The following is an 18215-nucleotide window of genomic DNA, read 5'->3' as shown; positions in this document are numbered from 1 at the left end:
TTTGTTTAATTGTGTTTGTTAGTGTGATGGACTACAGAATGAACTACAAAATCTGCGGGAAATGTATGAGACCAGTCAGAAGGAGCGAGCTGAACTGGAGCTAGAGTTACTGCGCTGCAGGGAAGAGCTGGAGAGGGCTGCTGATGTGAAAGAGGTATACTGATTATATAAATGTAGGCAATATATATATAATATATATATATATATATATATAAGGGGTGTAACGGTACGCGTATTTGTACCGAACCGTTTCGGTACAGGGCTTTCGGTACGGTGCACGTGTGTACCGAAGCATTACATTGCAACCAATATTCACCACCAATAACCGCAATAAGCTCTGCGTTTTGTTACTTTCGATAAGAAACAAAGCGTCATCCTTCAAATTCTGTCCACGAAATCATGAAGTTTAAACAGAAAATGCCATTTTGACGTGCTTTGATGTGGGGTGACAGATCACTGTACAGGCGCCTCAGTTCAACCGGCAGCGCGAGTGCGGAGCGCAAGTGAATGTGTTCATCTCTTCCTCATTAATACTAGTTACAGAATAAACATGCAAGAACATCTGAAGGTATGTTGCAAGATTCAGTACAACTTACTGAAACGGTCATATCTCATGTAATCGCTCATTCAGTGTTTCAACGGTGGAAAGACATCAATGAAAGCGTCCGTATTCAACAATATGTCATGATGCATTTACCTCAGAAAAGCCATTCAGTGTTCACAGCTTGTTAGTTCGCTAGAGAAATGAACTCTTTCGCTTAATATATGCACTGTATTAGCCAATATATTCATTATTTTACTTAATCTTTTAGTGATATCCTGATTAGGCTATTTAATGTATGTTTAAATAAATCTGATGTTAAAATAACAGCCACTGTGTAGAAATTATTATATTTCAACAACGAATTGGAGTAAAAACATTTAGAAGTTAATGCAAAAACTGCCTTAGGTGCAGCTTACAGGTTTGCATACAATTTGTTATTTGAGTGTTGATTATTTTATCTAAAAATAAAAAGCAATTGAATTTAGGCTAATAGTTAGGGCTCCCTACATAGTTTATAGCATTAGCAGAGATCATTTTTTTTATCCTTAAGAAACTTTTAGTTTTAATTTAATTTAATATATTTAAAGACAAAAACACAATTTGTTCAGTAAACGTCTGTTTAATAATAAAAAAAAGCAATTTTATGTTTAGTTTTCTCTCCACCTGCTGTACCGAAAACTGTACCGAACCGTGACTTCAAAACCGAGGTACATACCGAACTGTGAGTTTTGTGTACCGTTACACCCCTAATATATATATATATATATATATATATATATATATATATATATATATAAAAGAAAGACATCAATAAAACAGCTTGATAATAATATCTCATGCAGCATTACATTTACCTCAGGCAAGTCATTCAGTGTCCACAGCAAGCAAAAATTAACTCTTTCACTAAATATATGCACTATATTAGCTTCTATATTCATTATATTTACTTTACCTGTTAGTAATGTCTTAATTATTTAATATTTGTTTTAATAAATTTGTCATGAAAACAAGTTATGACAGTAATGTTACAGATCCCTTGTTCCCCTGGACTCCATTTCCCATGATCCTCCTGTTTCATCACCTGCACTCACTTCCCTCGTCATCTCCCCATCATCACTCATCACCTGCACCTGGACTCTATTGTCAGCACTCCCTTTATATTGCACTCACTCCATTCACTCCTCGTCCGTTCTCTGTTGTGTTAATGTGTAGTTTGGTGTTTCCTTGTCTTTGATTGATTAAAGTATCTTATGTTATTTGTGGAAATCCGTATCTGCCTCATCCCTCTACCAGCTACCGTAACAAGTAACTGTGTACATGATTATATTTTAAAAATGAATTAGAGTAATAACTTTATAATTAGATTTTAGAAGTTAACACAAAACCTGCCTTGTGTGCAATTTGCATGTTTGTTTGTGTTTGTTTTTATTTGAGTGTTGATTATATTTAAAAATAAATAGCAACTGAATTTAATAGTTTGGGCTCTGATGTTAATTGTAACCTTTAATATTATAGTAATGTGTAAGAAAGGGCTCATATATATATATATATATATATATATATATATATATATATATATATATATATATATATTAGTTTACAGCATTAGCTGAGATAGATTTTTATTTTTTTTATCCTAAAGAAAATGTTAATTATAATTGAATTTATTTAAAGAGAGAGAGACAATTTGTTCAGTAAACCACTGTTTAATAAAAAATAATATATATATTATATAATATGACATTTTATATAACAACTTATAATTCTACATAAATATACACAAATATTAATTTTAAATTATTTTCATTTCTAAATGGTGTGTGTGTGTGTGTGTGTGTGTGTGTGTGTGTGTGTGTGTGTGTGTGTGTGTGTGTGTGTATATACACACACACACATCTAAATACCTGAAAATAACATCTGAATAATATCTTATTATCTGGGGATGTTATTATACTTTGAATATTAATGAACCATCAGGTTTAATGGTGATTAATATGGTGTTAAATTAACAATGAACTGAATTCCACTGTATCTCTGATGAAGACGAATTTCAGACAAATTGAGTAACGTTCCATCCTTTACAAAACATTTATATTTGTTTCTACAAATATGGGCACTTTTAGCGCTGTGAACACTTTAAAAAATAAACTCTCTTTAAACACATTCATAACTGCACTATTTTTGACTGACAAATTCTTTTATTCTACATTGAATTAAATATTAATTTAAACTGAACCCTTTATATAATTAATTTTGTTCAATACTTTTGTTTTTAAAGAGGGCCAGCTATCCAAATTAAAGAGAGTTTCATTCTTCTGCTTTGCAGACATAAGGCAGGTCATATAGTTTTGAGGTTGTGTGTCAGAGAGTGAGTGAAATCATTAGCAATGTATCAGCAAGTGATGATTTCAATGAAACATTAGCAGTGGGATGTGACAGGTGCAAAGAAAACAGACCTTCCAGGGCATGTTCATTTAGACATGATTGTGTGCCCACCAAATGACAGTAAAAGAAGTAAGATCGTTATTCCTAATCATCACTCACCAATAGGTTGATGACTTCACCTGTTTTCTCTGCTATTTTGAAATCCATTTAACATGTTATCAAACTCTGGGCACCACATGATTAAACATTAAGGTCAAGTACACCTTTGCCCTTTGGCTTTCATATTTAGCTGGCATGGACAAAACCTGATGATAAATAAATACATGTGTATGATTTAATATTACAATGTAGTCTATATTTAATATTAAATACACTATCAAATACAAAGGAACACTTTGAAAACACATCAGATCACAATGGGGAAAAATATCATGCTGGATATCTATACTGATATGGACTGGGTAATGTGTTTGGAACGAAAGGATGCCTTGGGGTATTTCCTCCCAGATCTGGACCAAGGCATCACTGAGCTCCTGGACAGTCTGAGGTGCAACCTGGTGGTGTCGGATGGACCGAAACATAATGTCTCAAAACATAATGTCCCAGAGGTGTTCTATTGGATTTAGGTCAGGGTAGGTCAGCGTGGGGGCCATGGAGTTCCTTTATCCACCAGGAACTGCCTGCATACTCTTACCACATGAGGCCAGGCATTGTCATGCACCAGGAGGAACCCAGGACCCACTGTACCAGTGTAGGGTCTGACAATGGGTCCAAGAATTTCATCTGATACCTAATGGCAGTCAGCATTGTCTAGTCTGTGCGTCCCTCCATGGATATGCCTCCCCAGACCATCACTGACCCACCACCAAACCGGTCATGCTGAATGATGTTACAGGCAGCATAACTTTCTCCATGGCTTCTCCAGACCTTTTCGTGTTTGTCACGTGCACAGGGTGAAAAGCACGGGGTGCCAGTGGCAGACCTGCCAATTCTGGTGTTCAATGGCAAATGCCAATCGAGCTCCACAGTGCCGGGCAAAGAGCACAGGGCCCATTAGAGGACGTTTGGCCCTCAGGCCACCCTCATGAATTCTGTCTCTGATTGTTTGGTCAGAGACATTTACACCAGTGGCCTGCTGGAGGTCATTTTGTAGGGCTCTGGCAGTGCTCATCCTGTTTCTCCTTGCACAAAGGAGCAGATACTGGTCCTGCTGATGGGTTAAGGACGTTCTACGGCCCTGTCCAGCTCTCCTAGAGTAACTGCCTGTCTCCTGGAATCTCCTCCATGCTCTTGAGACTGTGCTGGGAGACACAGCAAACCTTCTGGCAATGGCACGTATTGATATGCCATCCTGGAGGAGTTGAACTGCCCGTGCAACCTCTGTAGAGTCCAGGTATTGCCTCACGCTACCAGTTGTAACACTGACCCTAGCCAAATGCAAAACTAGTGAGAAACAGTCAGAAAAGATGAGTAGGGGAAAAAAAGTCAGTGCCCTTCACCTGTAAAACCATTCCTGTTTTGGGGGTTGTCTCATTGTTGCCCATCTAGTGCACCTGTTGTTAATTTCAATAACACCAAAGCAACTGAAACCGATTAACAACCCCCTCTGCTACTTAACTGACCAGATCAATATATCCAGGGAGTTTAACTGACTTGATGCTATTCTCTGATTAAAAAGTGTTCATATAGTTTTTTGAGCAGTGTATAATTTAATATAGTGCACTATTCATTCAGTCAAATTCAGTCAAATTTATTTATATAGCGCTTTTACAATTGGTAATTGTTTCAAAGCAGCTTTACATATTAGAAGCACAGAAAAAAAGGGAAGTGGTTAAAACTGTACAAACAAGCGTGGTAATATGTAACATATACAAGATGGTGCTACATTAAGCCAATGTCGGCTGACTTCCAGGGGTGGAAAAAACCCCCTAGGAGAAAAAACCCAGCGTGCTAGCACTGGGAAAAAAGTCCTAGGAGGGAAAAAACCCCTTGGAAGATATATATATGTAAATGTATATGGAGATCAAAATCTGAATTGTACATTTTTATTATAGAGATTAAAAATCGATTATATATAAATATATGTAAGCGGATACGGGGATCCTGGGCTACGTTGTAGTCAGGTCCAGACGCAGGTTCTCCATCTGACCTGGATACGGCCTGGATCCAGCACCCGGCAAACCTCAGGATAAGCAGACAGACAGATATTAGCGTAGATGCCATTCTTGTTCTGATGTACAGGTATATCTAGTGTTATAGGAAATGTTCTCGGTTCCGGCCGACCTAATTATTGCAGCGTAACAATCCTTTAACGGATTTGAAAAATGTCAGTCATTACTTTTGGTCTCAATCTCCGTCATTTTCTTTCTAAGATAGATGTCATCATCACTCGGTTTCTCTTTTCCTTTCTAGGAATGATGCTCATAAAAACCATTGATTTGATGCTGCCGGTCTGAACTATATTGTATAAAGAACAAAAGGTAATATTAAACTTTGACATATTATTATTCCTAATTTCATCTTTATGCTGTTCTGTATGATATTTATGATATTATGATATGATATTATATTTTGTAAAAACAAACTTTAAGTTCCCTTTCGTGGGAACTGTCGACGCTGCATTGAAACGCATTGGGAACCTTCTGTGTGCACGCTCTGTGGTTTCTTTCCCCGGGTTGAGGCACCGGTATTTCACATGCCCAGCTCTGAGGAGGTGGATATTGTGATATCGATCTGAGGACTCGCCACCTCACACACATCGTGTTAGGGAGTGGAGCATGCACATCAGTTCAAAAACAAAGCAGCTGACGGTTCATTCATAAAAATGTCCTGGAGTGTAAAGAAAGAAATGCACTAGCGGGAGTTTTTATCTCCACTCCTGTTGGCTTTATTCTTGAGGGAATAAAAGTCTAACACAAGGCTTAGATCTCGCGTTTGCCAAGGCAGTGCATGGATTAAGCCTGCAATAAGGAATATATAGCTCGAATCTCGCGTTTGCCAAGGCAGCGCGTAGATTAAGTGTGCAACAAAAAATATACGGCTCGCTCGGATCTTGCGTTTGCCGAGGCTGCGCATAGATTGCGTGCACGTAGTATATAGAATTTAAAGGAAAAGGATGTCACCACCCCTGCTCCCCTGCAGAAAGCTTGGAGACCGGGACAGGTGACACAGCTGAAGTCTTTGTGAAGTAAGACAGATCTGCGGACTGTTATTATCACCAAGAAGGCTTCAAAGAGGTCCTGACATCTGTGGGCCAGGATCCATGAGGGCAGCCCCCTCCGGAGGGGGTCCTGTGTTAGAATATCTGACACCCGTTCCCCTTTGGCACCCTCAGGGGGCCGTTATGCTAACCCTGCCACCCAGTGTGCGTCAGGGCGCAGCGGTCTCCACCGACACTCCGAGGAGAGCCGGTCATGACTTGATTCGTCTGTTCTTTGCCGGTGCGCTGCTCCAAAACGTCGAATCAAGTGCTCAAAAACACCAGAGGCCAGTCTCGAGAGACTGGTTCACTTAGTAGATTTTATGGCAGAATGGAAACTTCTACCGAATATATCAAAATGGGTGCTGCTCATCATAGAAAAGGGTTACAGGGTCTCGCCCGCCCACATTCAATGGAGTCTTTCCCATAGTGGTGACCCCGAGCAGTCTCTGGTTATGGAACAAGAGGTTATGACACTCTTGCGAAAAGGAGCTATAGAAAGGGTTCCTCCTCCCTGCAAGCTGTCAGGCTTCTACAGCCGCTACTTCATTGTTCCAAAGAAGGATGTGTCCTATCATAGATTTACATGTGTTAAATCGCTCAATATGAAAGCTCAAATTCAAGATGCTTACACTTAAACAGATTATCCCACAGATCAGGTCCGAGGACTGGTTTGTGGCAATAGACCTGAGAAAGGCGTACTTTCAGGTGTCCATCCATCCTTCTCACAGGAAATTCCTCAGGTTTGCTTTCGGGGGCAAAGCTTACCAATACAGGTTTCTTCCTTTCTGCCTGTTATTATCACCCCGCACACTCACATTCGCTGAGACTCCAGGGCATCCGCCTACTGAATTACATAGAAAGTGATTCTAGCTCAATCAGAGCAACTAGTAGTTCAGCATCGAGATGCTGTTCTGTCCCACATGAAAAGGTTTGGGCTGAGGCTCAATGCCAAAAAGAGTGTGCTAGTTCCGGCTCAGACTAACACTTATCTAGGTGTAGTTTGGGACTCCACCACGATGCAGGAACATTTGTCTCCTGCTCGTGTGAGTTCCATTCTCGCAGCCGTGAAAGGGGTGAAGTTAGGCCAGTCACTCAATGTAAAAAAAAATTCCAGAAACTGTTGGGTCTGATGGCAGCTGCGTCCTACGTCATGCCTTTTGGCCTTCTGCACATGAGACCCTTACAGTGGTGGCTCAGGACCAGGGGATTTTCTCTGAAGGGAAATCCTTTTCGCATGATCAAAGTCACGTGGCGATGCCTTCGTGCTCTGGGGTTGTGGAGACCATCCTTAACTCCAGAGCTTCCACCACGAGGAAGCTTTATTCCTATAAATGGAATTTATTTTCTGCTTGGTGCAGACAAAATAATATGGACCCTGTCCACTCTCCTATCAGCTTTGTGCTAAGATTTCTCCAAGAAAAATTCTCGGAGGGCCTATTGCCTTCAACCTTGAAGGTTTATGTCGCGGCTATTTCAGCCTTTCATGCTTCTCTTGAGGGTGGCTTCTCTCATTACTCCCTTCCTCCATGGTACACTGAGGTTGATCATGAATGGTCGCTCAGCTCAGGGTCTATGGGAGGACCATCAGCTCTCCTGGCACACATAAATCGGCTGGAGATGATGGCGGTGTTTCTAGCACTGAAACACTTACTCCCAGACCTGAGGGGCCACTACGTGTTGGTCCGTACGGACAACACGACGGCGGGATGGTGAAAGCATTCCTTCACGCTAGACCTGGCTATGTGCCAGGGTCCCCACCAATGTCCCAGGTCCCATTTTACTCCAGGCCTTCTATCCTCCTCCCTTTGAGTCTTCGGATCAGGAAAAACTGAATCTGCTCTGCCCGTTGAGGGCTTTGGATGCTTATGCCCACAGAGCTGCCCTGTGGCGAAAATCAGACCAATTGTTTGTCTGTTGTGGGTCCCCTAAGAAAGGGGGCCCAGCATCTAAGCATAAGATGAGCAAGTGAGTGGTTGAGGCCATCTCACTTGCATATGAATCGGCCTCTGTTCTGTCAAGATAACTTTGGCAAGTGTTTGAAGCTATGGCACAGTTGGGATAGCGTTCCCTATGCGTTTCCACGCAGCGTCGACAGTTCCCACGAAAGGGAACGTCTCAGGTTACAGATGTAACCCTGGTTCCCTGAGTAGGGAACGAGATGCTGCGTCTCCTGCCGTACCCCCTGCATACTTGCGAGTGCTTGCTTCAGACTTTTCCAGAAGTTAGCGTTCTCTGCATCCGGGTATGCTTTATAGTTTCCTGATCCGTGACGTCACCCGTCTCTGACGTCTCGCTATGCGATTGGTTAGATACATGAGTGCTTCAGTGACAACATCACGCTGAAGGTTCCCAGTGCATTTCCACGCAGCGTCTCGTTCCCTACTCAGGGAACCAGGGTTACTTCTGTAACCTGAGACATTTTGTAATAACTTGACTAAATTAGACAATGTCATATTGTTGTGTATTTATTTTGTTGACAGTTTATTATAACAAATAATCTTGCTTTGACTGCAGGAAACACTTTATTGTTATAGTCAGACTGATCTATGAGAATGGTTATGTTGTACCAGATTATTAACATGCCAATTCCTTTTTTTTACCTGTGTTCTCCCTTGATGACAACCACAAACATTGAAATGATCAGCGCTCATCACAGCCTCTACAATAACATCTGGAGTTCTGTTTTATGTCTGTGTCCTTTTGTCTTTTTGCAATAATAACCAAGACAAAAATTCCCACAACAGATCTTTTTTTTTTCAGCCTGTTCTGGATCGCACATGTCTGCTCTTGGTAAAATTCAAAAGCAGCGACCGCTCACCTCTGTTATATTCTCTGTTACATTTTCCTTATAATATTTCACATGTACTTTATATTAGTTTAGCAAAAGTTTTAATGATGTTTTAGATTTATTCACCATTTAGCTACTGATTGTGTTGTGTTGTAGGCTTAAATAGGTTTAATATTATTATAAGTCTACATTGATGAATTCTTCCTAATAGGAGATGAAGTGCAAGAAATATATTAATTGTAACAGGCCAATACAAGCACTGTTAAGGAGGTCTGAATTGGAAATCAAATTTGAAGTTTGTGAAAAATTAATGACATACTTAAATACTTAAAATAATTATTTTATACCTTATATATATATATATATATTATTTTATGATTTTTACTTAATTCTATTGGTTTGCAAAAACTGCTACAATCTGTTCTTTTTATAATTTTATGCATGTTACCGCATGAGGCAATACTATATAGTGCCATATAGATGATTGTATTTAGATTTGTACATTGATAAGAAGAATGTGCTATTACAACAAAATGTCCATATACAGTTCTAGGAAAAAAAATCTGGATTTCTGCATGTATGCCCACTAAATTGTGAACTGAACATCATTAGTCAACAAACAACACACATCATTTAACTGCGATATGCATTTTGTGTAAACTCTCAAGGTCACTGATATTTAGTAACTAATTCATCAGCCTACAGAAACCACTTCAGTGATGAGATGTCAAGCCACAGGAAACTGAGGTCGGGTTGTAAATTTACCTGCTGTAAATTTACATGTTTTGGATCATTGATGCATGCACCAAAACTGTGACCTTTTCCAGTCCATTAAACTTTAACTTTAATCTTTTCTAATGTCATCTGAAATCTATTTTCATCATGTTGCAACAAAATTACATTATTTTGAGCAGGTTATCAAATTTTGTCAAATCTGACCTGTTTGGAACTATTCATCAAAGCTTTATTATCAGGAATGTTCATATATATTTTTACTTTTCCTATCAATGACCTTGATCGTTCCAACCTTTTGTTCTATAAATATATAATTTATAAAAAATCTATATGAAAACTAAAAATCTAAGTCAGACTTTAAGTATTATGATTGAATTGCTAGTCAGATGACATTGTAGATCGTGTGTGGTCTCTTATGGTGATCATCCTGATTTAAAGACTTATGGGCCATTAATATCTCTGGTTCCCTATCTGTCAGTAACTTCGATGTGGTGTCGATGACTGACACTAGGGGTCTCACTTGGGAGCCCCAAATATCTCTCTAACTTTGAGAAAAGGCCAATGAGAATTGGCGAATGGAGTTTTCTTGCCACTGCCCCAGACATATTGATATAAAAGGAAGACAGCATGCATCACTCATTCAGATTTGTTCTTCGAAGCTGAGTGAGTCTCATCTACACACAAGCTCAATCCATTTATCGTCTGGAAAGGAAGCAAATTGCTGGTGTGACGACATATTGCAGTGGTCTTTCTAGTGGAAAGGGCACAGATAAGTGCAGAGAAAGTTCCCCATGGTGCATCAGCAAGCCTGAAAGATCAGTTTCCTTTAAAAGAGCATTTGGTGGTTAGCGGTGAAGATGATGCAAGTTGCAATGGGAGTGTTTCCACCAGGTCACGGGCCTCCCATTCCTCGTCTTGCACGATGTGTACAATGGAGCTTCTAGAAGACTTTGATGAGCTATTGAGCTACCACACCGAAGTTGGAAGTCCAGCCAAGTCATATTGATAGTTCGTCTTGATAGGACTCAGCTGGAATTCCAACTTTGGTGTGGTAGCTCAATCTGAGTCTGATGCAGAGTTAGCAGCCATGCTTTCGCGAGCATCAGGCTGGAGTGGAATCCTTTGTCCTCTCCCAAATGCTCGTGGCTGAATGATTGGTATCTGGGTTCTGAGCGGGACTTAAGCCTCAGTGCCTTTCTTCCCAGAAGTGCATGTAGAGCTGATAAAGTCATGGAGGGCACTTTTCACTGCCCAGTCCCATTTCATAAGCTCTTCCACTCTCACTACCCTTGATGGTGGGAGAGCTAGATATAGATGTTAGATATAGATGTTCCACAGGTGGAGCATGCAGTTGGTGTGCATTTATCCCCACAAAATGCCGCCACCTGGCGAAATCCTCCCAGACACCCATCCAGGGCCTGTAAGTTAACTACATCTCTAACGACGAAGGCTTACAGTGCTGCCGGACAGACCACCTCAGCCCTGCATGCCATGGCAATCCTGCAGGTCCATCAGGCCAAAGCTCTAAAAGAGCTGCACGAGGGTAGTTCTGAAGCAGGAATTGCACTCTCCAAGCAATGAAAGTCAGAGCAAGGGCTCTTGGCCAGGCGATGTCCACCATGGTGGTCCAGAAGCACCATCTCTGGCTTAACCTTGCTGAGATGAGGGAGGTTGACAATGTCTGCTTTCTTAACAACCCCATCTCACAAGGTGGTTTCATCAGCGACACTGTCGGTTACAGTGCTCGGGTTGAGACTGCTTCAGCATTGGCTACAGACTTGAGTCCCAGACAGACCTTGCATTTCTACGGGCAGGGGTGCTTCTAGAACAAGTGTCCAGGCATGTTGTGGTCACAACAGATGTGTCCAAGTCTAGCACTGGGAACCTGTGTGCATTAGGAATGCAGCATTGGGCTCCTGGACAGGACCTTGACTGCTTTGGCTTGAGGTGTTAGCAACATGGCTGGCCCTGCGGAAGTTTCAGACGTGTTTGAACATAGTTGGCCCCGTTTCTGCCACGAGTCACTGGATTTGTAGTAGTTCCTCCCTTCCTTTTCAGGTAAGACCTACCACAGGGACCTCTTTCCACGTGTGATACTTCCTGATTGTAGGTCCATGTGATGTATTCTCCACATACTAATCTCTCTTAGGGCAGGTGGTGGTCTTTGTAAATTTCTTTCTCCTGTACAGAAGAAAGTGTGCTTCCCCAGTGCAGACTCTGGTCTGCACAGCTGTGAGCTTTTATTTACAAAAAAGAGAGAGAACCTATTCCGATGGTAAGTACTGTCCTCTCTGTCCCTATGTGGTACAAAGGACTACACGGCTTGTGTGGGGCGCTGATTAGGCGACAATGTTGTGATTGCACTTGTTACCTGGCGCACGGGGCGTGCCGACATCTGCACCGCCAAAAACTTGTAACGCGGTTCAGATGTTGTGGCATTTTCCCCGGGGGACTCCTAATGTCAGTCATCAACACCATGTCAAGTCAAGTCACCATTATTTATATAGCGCTTTATACAATACAGATTGTTTAAAAGCAACTTTACAGTGATAACAGGAAAATTATGTTGTTCAGCTGAAGTCAGTTCAGTGTTGAAGTGACTTGGAGATAGGGAACATCTAGGTAACTATTGTATCCTCCGTTCCCTGATGTAGGGATCAAGATACGGTGTCCCTCCTGACAAAATACTAAACTGAAATGGGCGTGACAATGTCTCGGCTCCTCAGCAAAAATTTGAATGAGCGATGCATGCCATCTCCCTTTTTATACATGTATGTCCAGGGGAGTGGCTCGCAAATTCTCATTGGCCCTGTATCAGAGGTGTTTGGGGCTCCCAAGTGCAACTCCTAATATCAGTCATTGACACCACATCTTGTTCCCGCCCTCGGAGAACGGAGGTTACAATAGTAACTGAGATGTTCTTGTGTGAGTCAGCCAAAGGTCAGCTGAGATTATCAAAGCCTAGCAACAAATGAATTATTATTATTAGTAGTAGTTATTCTGTTGTCACAGTGGTACCAAAACAGTTGTATTTAAATATGTAAAATTTCTAGAATATTTGTATACTTTGAATAGTAATATACAGTAGATGAACCATCAGATTTAATGGTGATTAATATGGTATTAAATTAACATGAACTGAATTCCACTTTATCTCTACATTTGATGAAGACAGACAAATTCAATAATGTTCCATCCTTTCAAAACATTTATGTGTGTTTCTACAAATATGGGCACTTTTGGCGCTGTGGACACTTTTAAAAATAAACTCTTTAAAAACACTTTTCATAATTGCACATTTTCTTGTACACCATCAATGTCCAATTCTCCTGTGATCTTTTTTTTTCTTTTTTTCTGAAACATCACAAACTTCAGAAAAAAGGTCAACTGTTAAGGTTACTTTCATTTTGTATCTTAAATTTAATCATTTGTTTACACTTGGTATTATACCTCAACTAAAGAACAGTATAGTAATCTGTATAAAAGATTATATAAATCATTTTCACACAATAAATATGGTTTGTAATTTCAATCATTTGTATTTTGCTGTGTGTTGGGGATTGTCCCACTGAATGCCAGTTCTTTAATGGTCTTAACCACTTCAGCGCTCTGATCAGGGAGTAGGAGTCATCATATCTTTTCCACCTTTTATTTGTGCAGGGTTTTACCATATACATATATTATGCATTGGATGTAGTTTCTGCAATAAATAAATAAACAGCAGTAAATAACTAAATATCAAACATAAATATCTACATACTGTTGTGTTGTATAAAACAGCAAACTAAATTAAACAATAAACAACCCTTAAAGTGTGATTAGCAGAATAAGAACAATGAACTAAACAGAATATAAAAGAGCATAAACACGTTCACGTGCGTTTCACATGACGAATTAATAATCATAAGGATCGCAAAACACCTGCGACTCAGCTGAATATTAGAGATAGTCTGAAAATCACTAGGACCACCCTCAAAAGTCTCAATTTTTCACAAAAAAAACTCATGTGCTGTCCATTGCTTCTGATCATCCTTGAGATGGTTCTACACCTTCATTTGAGTCCAGCTGTGTTTGATTATACTGATTCGGACTTGATTAGGAAAGCCACATATATAAGACCTTATAGCTCATAGTGCATGTCAGAGCAAATGAGAATCATGAGGTCAAAGGAACTTCCTGAAGAGCTCAGAGACAGAATTGTGGCAAGGCACAGATCTGGCCAAGGTTACAAAAACATTTCTGCTGCACTTAAGGTTCATAAGAGCACAGTGGCCTCCATAATCCTTAAATGGAAGACGTTTGGGATGACCAGAACCCTTCCTAGAGCTGGCCGTCCGGCCAAATTGAGCTATTGGGGGAGAAGAGCCTTGGTGAGAGAGGTAAAGAAGAACCCAAAGATCACTGTGGCTGAGCTCCAGAGATGCAGTCAGGAGATAGTTGTAGAAAGTCAAACATCACTGCAGCCCTCCACCAGTCGGGGCTTTATGTCAGAGTGGCCCAATGGAAGCCTCTCCTCAGTGCAAGACACATGAAAGCCCGCATGGAGTTTGCTAAAAAACACCTGAAGGACTCTAAGATGGTGAGAAATAAGATTCTCTGGTCTGATGAGACCAAGATAGAACTTTTTGGCCTTAAGTCTAAGCGGTATGTGTGGAGAAAACCAGGCACTGCTCATTACCTGTCCAATACAGTCCCAACAGTGAAGCATGGTGGTGGCAGCATCATACTGTGGCGGTGTTTTTCAGCTGCAGGGACAGGACGACTGGTTGCAATCGAGGGAAAGATGAATGCGGCCAAGTACAGGGATATCCTGGATGAAAACCTTCTCCAGAGTGCTCAGGACCTCAGACTGGTCCGAAGGTTTACCTTTCAACAAGACAATGACCCTAAGCACACAGTTAAAATAATGGAGTGGCTTCACAACAACTCTGTGACTGTTCTTGAATGGCCCAGCCATAGCCCTGACTTAAACCCAATTGAGCATCTCTGGAGAGACCTAAAAATGGCTGTCCACCAACGTTTACCATCCAACCTGACAGAACTGGAGAGGATCTCCAGAAAAGACTCATGTCTGTATTAGATCAAAAGGGTGATCAAAAGGGTGCTTCTACTAAATACTGAGCAAAGGGTCTGAATACTTAGACCATGTGATATTTCAGTTTTTCTTTTTTAATAAATCTGCAAAAATGTCAACAATTCTGTGTTTTTCTGTCAATATGTGGTGCTGTTAGTACATTAATGAGGAAAAAATGATCTTAAATGATTTTAGCAAATGGCTGCAATATACCAAAGAGTGAAAAATGTAAGGGGGTCTAAATACTTCCCATATATATATATATATATATATATATATATAAGAAAACATTTAAGGGACACCCAGTCATGATAATTTGACAGCTCAACATTTTTTACATCTGGCTTGTCAATCACTGCCATTACGTTTCTTGTGAAAGACGTGCGCTGATTGGCCCTCTGGCTTGTCAGCATGCTGGTCAGACAGTCCACAGTTCACTATATTCATCATTAGTTTCTGGACAGACCATCTCTGATAAGTTTTTGCTCAGCTCAGCTCTTAGAGAGCCTCTTCATGCGTACTGCTGCGTTTTCAGTGCAATATGGAGTATATATATATATATATATATATATATATATATATATATATATATATACAGCTCTGGAAAAAAATGAGACCACTCCAAGTTCAGAAATCAATGTTAAGTGGTCTCTTGTGCTCTCTCTGTGTATATATATATATATATATATATATATATATATATATATATATATATATATATATATATATATATATATATATATATATGTATGTATATATATATATACACACACACAGTTGAAGTTGAACACACTTCAAAATAGCAGTTGCAATTGCTTCACATTCAAGAATAAAAACTGGATAAAACAAACACTACAGAACATTATATGAATTGTTTTACAGTCAGGATTTTCCAGTGGCAGATCTCTGACTCTAGTAAAAACATCTAGAAAACTTTCTAGAAACACCTCATTTGAGTATTGTGCTTTAAAATTATATTTGTACGATACTGAAACATATAAAATGTAGCTGTCTATTATATTTCCTTTGGGATGTTCTAAAAAAGAACACCAGAATTGTTAGAAAGTGAGGTATCACATACTTCAAATGTGTTTTAAGGTTCAAAAGAAATATGACACTGCACACTGATCTTTTTATATACTTGTGTCATAAATTGTCATATTACATTCAAGCCAAGAATTCATGCTGCCAGGTATGTTGACTCAGACTCTTCTTTTATACTTCTACTGGAACATTGGGTCAGGCATAAAAAGGCAAATTGTGGAGTTCAATCTCATCAAGCTGGAAAACCATCTGAAACCAGATGAGACCAGCAAATGTTAGGAATGTTTTTTTTTTTTTTTTCCCCAAAAAGAGCTACTCATGAACCATCTCTAAATTACACTGGCAAGAATCTGTTTGTAAACCCTATAAAAATATCTGCATTTCTGCATTGGTTGCTAATAAAATGTGGTCTCTTCTTCATCTAAGTAACACAGACTAACACAATCTGACAAAACTAATAACCAACAAACAGTACTTTTCAGAATTTTATTGAAGACATTGAGTGTTCATTCACAAAGCACACTGGGCAAAGGCATCCGGCAAAGACCACTAGAACACAACAAGTGATCCCTAAAAAGGTGAGAAAGAACTCAAAGATAACAGTTTTTTTTTTTTTTTTTTTTCATTTTGATTGTGAAAGGGTAACACATAGGAAACCGCTGCTGCCTAGCATATCTCATATGTTTGGCTAAGACCACCTGGATGTACTACAAATCATCTGAAAAAATGTTTTGTGGAGAGTTGAGGAAACCAACACTGAAACCTCATCCCAAATGTGAAATACTGCAGATGGAGCATCATGTTTTAGAGCTGCTTTGCTGCCTCAGGGTCTGAAGACTTCACAATTACTGAAGGAACAATTAATTAAAAAGTGTATCAAGACATTTTACAGGAAAATGCCAAGACAGCAGTCCATAACTTCAAGCTTTAGGAGGCTAAGTGACGCAACACGATAATGATCCAAAGCCAACAAACAATCAACTACTAAAAAATAGTTGAATAAGAAGAAAATGTGTGTTTTCTTGAGTCTTGATCTGAATCCAGTTGAGATGCTGTGGTAAAGAGTGCTGTGCTATCAAGGCAACCAAAAAATATTGATAAATGGAAACCAAATGGTCCAAAATTGGCCAAAGTGTTATAAGCAGCTTCACGAAAATGCACGATTTTATTTTCTTTGTCCAGCCTGCCTTATCAATGATCACTCAGTGTCTTCAATAAAATTATGAAAATAATAACTATTTGTGTGTTTGAACTGGTCTTTTGTGTATCAACCTTAATAAGCAATTAATCAGTGTGCTGACATAATATCTGAAAAAGAAACCCCGGTCTTATTATTTTATTGTCTCTCACAAGATAATATTTTATTGTCACCGGAATTTTGGGTTACAAAACAGATTTTAATGACCATGTGAAATGCAGGTTAATCATTTGGTGTGTCACTGATGTGTCAGTAAGTCAGAAGTGTTCATCTAAATCTGCCATGCTGAGTCATTTTGTCTGGTCATTGCTCTGCAGAGAGGACGGCCCAAAATACACATTGGTGAAAACAATCTTTGCCAAACACTATTGCAACTCAAGACATTTATAATCAGATAGAGAACCCTCTAGAACATGATGTTTTACTTGGACACTTGGCACACATTTGCTCTCTAAACAGATCAATATCAACTACTTTCACATTACCAAAGCATAGTGAAGTGCTAGAGCACATGCCATGCTCTGACTGGATTAAAATTTAAAAGCATTTTCTGTCATGTGACACCTGATACCAGTCACAGGGGACAGAGGGATTCCAAGGCCCTTATAAAAAAAAAAAAACAAAACAAAAAAACACTTGCCATTTAAATTTGGGGTGATAACTTTTGGTAACACTTTAGTATAGGGAACACGTATAAATTAACTATGAATTTTCCATCAAACTCCTTATTTATTGCTTATTAATAGTTAGTAAGGTAGTTTTTGTATGAGGTATGGAATGAATGTCACACACTGTAAAAAATATTTTCAGGATTTGTTATCACAACATTTTTTCTTTTCTCAAATCAACTTAGATAATGAAAGGATTAGTTCACTTTCAAATTAAATTTTCCTGATAATTTACTCACCCCCATGTCATCCAAGATGTTCATGTCTTTCTTTCTTCAGTCGAAAAGAAATGAAGGTTTTTGATGAAAATATTCCAGGATTTTTCTCCATATAGTGGACTTCAGTGGCCTCCAAATGGTTGAAGGTCAAAATTACAGTTTTATTGCAGCTTCAAAGCGTTCTACGTGAACCCAGATGAGAAATAATGGTAACCATCACTCATTTTCTTAAAAAATATATAAAAAATTAAAAAAAATTATATGTTTTAACCATAAATGCTCATCTTGAACTAGCGCTCTTCTTCTTCTTCTCTATTAGAATTCCGGCAGTGTAGACACTGCTAAGTGTATTACTGCCC

General features: G+C 39.4%; 1 protein-coding gene across 1 annotated transcript in view; it reads left to right on the top strand.

The window, feature by feature from the left end:
* The window catches only part of ccdc136a (coiled-coil domain containing 136a), a 38738-nt gene extending 34752 nt beyond the window's left edge, over positions 1-3986 (top strand). The window contains exons 8-9 of the mRNA XM_067379330.1: positions 23-154; positions 3882-3986. Coding sequence (XP_067235431.1) covers positions 23-154; positions 3882-3986 — 237 coding nt within the window. The remainder of the gene's footprint in view (positions 1-22; positions 155-3881) is intronic.
* The last annotated feature ends 14229 nt before the right edge of the window (positions 3987-18215 follow it).

Source organism: Chanodichthys erythropterus, chromosome 24, assembly GCF_024489055.1.
Source record: "Chanodichthys erythropterus isolate Z2021 chromosome 24, ASM2448905v1, whole genome shotgun sequence".
Lineage (NCBI taxonomy): Eukaryota > Metazoa > Chordata > Actinopteri > Cypriniformes > Xenocyprididae > Chanodichthys > Chanodichthys erythropterus.
This window is presented reverse-complemented; position numbering and strand designations above follow the sequence as displayed.